At 42.6% G+C, this 6,000-nt stretch overlaps 1 protein-coding gene across 1 annotated transcript in view; it reads left to right on the top strand.

Annotated features, from left to right (window-relative positions):
• The window catches only part of grik3 (glutamate ionotropic receptor kainate type subunit 3), a gene marked incomplete at both ends in the record, with an annotated part of 100,331 nt that extends 94,585 nt beyond the window's left edge, over nucleotides 1–5,746 (top strand). The window contains 4 exons of the mRNA XM_080540038.1: nucleotides 542–759; nucleotides 3,667–3,892; nucleotides 4,371–4,621; nucleotides 5,552–5,746. Coding sequence (XP_080396164.1) covers nucleotides 542–759; nucleotides 3,667–3,892; nucleotides 4,371–4,621; nucleotides 5,552–5,746 — 890 coding nt within the window. The remainder of the gene's footprint in view (nucleotides 1–541; nucleotides 760–3,666; nucleotides 3,893–4,370; nucleotides 4,622–5,551) is intronic.
• Nucleotides 5,747–6,000: the final 254 nt, after the last annotated feature.

Raw genomic sequence — 6,000 nt, forward strand, 5'->3', positions numbered from 1 at the left:
CTCTGGCTGGGTGGAATCATCTTCTCCCTGCATTGTAAATGAAGGGAGAAGAGACACACAAGAACGGTCTACTCTCTCTCAGTTGTGAATTCATCTCGTGTCATTGTTTCAGAAGGGACTCCCCACACAGCTTGAAGGCATCCAGGAATGCCATTGTGCCATTAGTGTGTGTGGGGAGCCGCCCAAAAACCCTTTGCTGATCTGCCTCTTCCACCGTCAGCCAACTGACGCCAAATTTAATTTCAATTTATTTTTCAAAACAAAGGCATACTGCCAGGTACTTGGATATGCCTTGTACCCCCCACCCCCCTCCCCTCTGAGAATACAGTTCTCAGTAATAACCAACAGAGTGTGTATCAGTCATCATCTCAGAAATGAAATGAAAAGAAGCAACCACAGACAGTACGTCTCTTTGTTATCATCAGTGGATGAAACACAGATCGTGTCACACAGTGTCGATGTCCAACAACACCACCGTTGGGACTTGTAATTCAGTGACTGTTGCTCTTCTTCCTTCGGCCCCGTGTCTACCTCCCTCCAGGCTCAGAGCTGATGCCCAAAGCCCTCTCCACCAGGATCATCGGAGGGATCTGGTGGTTCTTCACCCTCATCATCATCTCCTCCTACACGGCCAACCTGGCGGCCTTCCTCACCGTGGAGCGCATGGAGTCGCCCGTGGACTCGGCCGACGACATCGCCAAACAGACCAAGATCGAGTACGGCGTGGTCAAGGATGGGGCTACCATGGCTTTCTTCAGGGTACGTTTATGTATAAACCAGTTTGGAGTACTACAGTATACTCCAATGTTTACTACTGTGTCTATGAATTAGTTGAGTCTGGAATTTTGTTTTGCTTAATGTTGAGTTTCATAAGCAGCACTCGTCATAAGATGCACGCATGTGGGTTAGGGCACACACACACACACACACACACACACACACACACACACACACACGCATGCACACACACACACACACACACACGCATGCACACACACACACACACACACACACACACACACACAGTATTGTCATAAAACCTGTGTGAAGAACTTCTTAGTCGACTTTTCAAAAAACTTAACTTTTTTCTCTATACAGTACGCTTCTCAAGAAAAAGAAAAATCAATACCATTCCACAAAAGAAGAGATTTTCTTTCTATTTTTTTTTTTTAAAGATCTTAATTCCCACTGCAAAAGCAAATGCTCTAGCTTCTACACTTCTCTACATGTTTGATGTGTTTCTCCGTAATGATTTTTTCATTCCAAAGTTTCAGCTTTTTACCTGGAGGGTTTTTCTTATTTTATTTTCTTATTTTAAGTTTTGCCTCAGATGCTGCGGCTGTGGTGCTGAATAAGATATGTAAGGGAGAATCTGTTTCTCCCTGTAAGAAATTGAAAACATTGCACATTTTCCATTGATGTTTCAAGGACTACGGAAAAGTCCATACGTTTATCACATGCAACAGCAAGGAAAATACATATCCAGAGAGACATTTCCCCAGTGGTACACTTTACATAGAGGTCTCAGTTAACATTGGTTGCAATGGTCCATTTAACATGATCCAAGTAGTCACCAGAAGGTGTTATTATTCAATATCCAATAGTCCAATCTAATATTACAGTAATCACTTGCCCAACCACTTGAATCAATGTTGGGGTTACTGTGTCCTTTGTCACCTTGGTGGTCACTTGGCTATGAAAAAACAGATTCCATTGGATTCTCTTATAATAATAATAACAATAATAATAATAATAATAATAATAATAATAATAATAATAATAATAATAATGTTTTATTTGCCATGCAATCAACTTGTCAATCAATTGTTGGAATGTGGTAGTTTTAGCTGTGGGAACAGGGTCAGCCATAGTCCACGCCCCTGGAGCGATTAGGGGTTAGGTGTCTTGCTCAAGGGCACCTGCAGCTCCCTCCCTGGATCCAACCAGCCGGCTTCTCTAACTTCTAGGCTACCGCCGGCCGCAGCCTTCATGAACACAGACTATACTTATATATACTACACTATACTATACTATACTCTACTACTATACTATAACACAGACTATACTTATACTGTATATACTATAATATACTACTATACTATAACACAGACTATACTTATACTGTATATACTATAATATACTACTATACTATAACACAGACTATACTTATACTGTATATACTATAATATATTACTATACTATAACACAGACTATACTTATACTGTATATACTATAATATACTACTATACTATAACACAGACTATACTTATACTATATATACTATAATATACTACTATACTATAACACAGACTATACTTATATATACTATACTATAACACAGACTATACTTATATATACTATACTATACTATACTACTATACTATAACACAGACTATACTTCAGACTGAAATCAAAGTTCAATCAAACATTTTATTTACTTACTTTTAGCACTCAATGAATCACATGAATTAACCTCGTTATAAATATACAGCTCAAGAAGAGAGAGTCAGTGAATAGTGTTTGATATTTTCCCTGCCAATGCTCAACTTCCTGCTGACACCAGCTGCCTACCTTGAACTCTCTCGTTGACCTTCTCAAAGTAAAAGAGCAGTTTGGTTCTGGAGGACTTCACTGGGAAAAAAAAGTGATTTCACTCCTTCATCGTGTTTACCGTTCATGATTGCTGGATATGATTGCGGCGGCATTATTAGCCAGAGGAGACGCAGGTGTCTAATTACCTCATCAGGGTTGCACAGCTCAAGTACCTTCAGTTCCTTCTCATTATCGCAGGGAGGGCTAACTAGCTTGACTCAAGCAGATGCGGGAACTGATAAATACTGGAGAGGTTGAGTAGCCGTGGACTCGTCAAATCACACGGAGGCGAGAGGCACTGTTGGCCGGAGAGAAGCCGTTACACTCTAAGCCCCTGCTTAGTACGCATGCTGCTCTCGTCTACGTTCGTGGGGGGCTTTGTTTATACATACTGTATACACATACATCACGTTCACATTTCACCTACTGACCCAGATGTAAAGGCTAACAGTAGGGCCCTTCTTGCATGCTATTATGCTACACTTTATGATTTGATTTTAGGCCTTATGGGGCCGGTTTCACAGACAAGGCTTAAGCCTAATCCTAGACTAAAAAACATCTTCAATGGAGATTTTACATTGAAAGTGTGATTTAGTCCAGGACTAGGCTTAAGCCTTGTCTCTGAAACCGGCCCATGGTGTTTCAAAATCTAGACTAGATGAAAATGACACAAGTGACAAAGGAGATACTTGAATATTGTGAATATAGCAGCCTGTCGTTGTGTTGTTTATTCGTCCTCACAAAGCCCAAGGCTCCGATGCGTTTCCTGTGTTCCCAAGTTAATACTACTACACACCTTGACAGGTTGATTGTGGGAGAAAAAGAAGGCAAGGTTAAAAGAGTATTATCAACACCTGCTGTGTCTCACTGAGGCTATCTTTGTAATGGGGTCAAGTTGACCCGGTCAACACACCGGAGAAGAAGTGTGAATTTCCATTTCCAAGTGTTGGACTTCAGAAATGTTGTGATCTCTCAATTTCTTTATAACAAGGCAGGCTCAATGCATAATCGAAGACTCAACTCATCAAAGACTATAACTTCTAAGCTATCATGTTATTTTTTTCTCCCTTACAGAAATCCAAGGTTTCCACCTTTGAGAAGATGTGGGCCTTTATGAGTAGTAAGCAGAGCACGTCGCTGGTCAAGTCCATCGAGGACGGTATCCAGAGGGTTCTCAAGTCGGACTATGCCCTTCTTATGGAATCTACGACCATCGACTATATCACTCGGCGGAACTGCAACCTCACACAGATCGGGGGTACAATCGACAGCAAAGGCTATGGAATCGGCACTCCCTTGGGTACGATTTCTTTTTTTTATATACTGTATATTGATGGCTGCTGATCATACTTGATAGAAATCCTGATGTGTGAGTCTGATGTAGAGCATTTTTCGATACGCCATTATGGCAGTGTACCGGTACTCCATAACGACACCGGCGCTCGAGCCTTTATTCTCAAGTTTGATAGAAGAAGAAACCCATCTTCAAAGAACTATAGCAGATGTTTCAACCGGATGAAAGCATGATCTTGTGTGGGGGGGTGGGGGGGTGTGGGGGTCCACCGCTGGGTGCTGGTAGGCAAACTGGTTAGTAGTCGCTCTATGTGTAGAGGGCTGCAAGGGAATTTTCCTGGCTACATAGTGTACAGGTTTTTACTTTTGCCTGCTTGCGGTTCTGTCAGTTTGTGAAGCGCATTGAGTTGCATCTTGTAAGAAATGCGCTATACAAATTAAATACAATTTGATTTGATTTGATTTGATCTTGTGTTTCTTTGCAGGCTCCCCATACAGGGACAAAGTCACCATCGCCATCCTGAGCATCATGGAGGACGGGCGTCTGCACATGCTGAAGGAGAAGTGGTGGACCGGGAACAACTGTATCGATGAAGAGCGTCGTGAGACGGGGCCCATGGGCATCCAGAACCTGGGCGGTATCTTCATCGTGCTGGCGTCGGGCCTGGTCCTCTCCGTGTTCGTGGCCATCGCCGAATTCGTATACAAGCTGAGGAAGACGGCAGTACGTGAACAGGTAGATTCAGATCCTTATTTATTACATACAGGTTGAATTAAATGATTGCCAATTGTAAATGCTATTGATTTAATGTTTAGTTTGAAGTTTTTCAAAGTCTTCAAACTGTACAAATTTTCGACAGTACGTGACGTTAGAATTATAAGGTTCTATCTCCATTTTTGTCAAAATTGAGTTTTTTACATAATCTGATCCATTAGGTGTTTATTAATGCCTGTGTGGTGTTATTTTTTAAATGTTGACATTTTTGTTCCATGGTTCCATCTCACAAAACATAATGGAATGTAAAAACTTTGACGCTCAATATCTCTGAACTACCCTAAACGGAGATAGATCCTTATCATTCTAAGCTCACGAGTAGTCACCCTAAAGATACTTGCTGTACTGTGTCCATGTATTTTTTTGCAGAAACACGCTTTAAACGGATTTGCATGAACCTCCACATATGATTTGGCCATAAACAATGAACGTTTACTTTATTTTAATAGTCATAATTACAAATTGGAACATAGAAAATTAACCTGTTATTAATCATTGCAGATGTCAGAATACCATGAAGGTGTAACAGTTGTAAATAACTAATTTGAGTTATTTAACTAAGTGGGTTGTTGCTAAAAGCATGCTTCTGTAGGTAATAGAGGAAGAATAGGATCTGTGTACAAATCTATCTGACAGGAAGAGTGAATAGTGCATGGGTTTCATGTGATTCAGCTTGACATTGCTGTCAGCTATGGAGAGGCACTCACACACACACACACACACACACACACACACACACAACGAATGTTCTGTGTGTTCTTGGAACTTGGACTTGTTGACACTCTTCTGCTGTCAGAACCATTTAAAGCTAAGGCATTTACCCACCCGTCCCCCCTTCCCGTTCCCCTCCCTTCTCTCTCCTCTCCTCCCCCCCCCTCCCTTCTTGCCCAGAGGTCTTTCTGCAGTGCCATGGTGGACGAGATCAGACTGTCGTTCACCTGCGCGAGACGGGTGAAACACAAGGCCCAGCCTCTGGTCATGGTGAAGACGGATGCGGCGATCAGCAAGCACACCTTCAACGACCGACGACTCCCGGGAAAGGACAACATGAGCTGCAACCCTGGGATGACCCCCGTCTTCCCATGACGGTGTGCGCCTCCCAGGGGAAGAGCCTCCTGAGCCACGTGGCCGGGGGCGGGGCCATGCCTGAGACCAGGGACAACGGGATCGAGGGGATCACCAGATTCACCATAAACCACAGCGACATCGGGACACTAACAAAACACGGGCATCTTAAAATGGCGGCATCAGCGACACAGGTATGACAATGTTCACCCACCAATGTATTCCGAGAGAGAGAGAGAGAGAGAGAGAGAGAGAGAGAGAGAGAGAGAGAGAGA

Source organism: Nansenia antarctica, assembly GCF_963989245.1.
Source record: "Nansenia antarctica genome assembly, chromosome: 10".
Classification (NCBI taxonomy): domain Eukaryota; kingdom Metazoa; phylum Chordata; class Actinopteri; order Argentiniformes; family Microstomatidae; genus Nansenia; species Nansenia antarctica.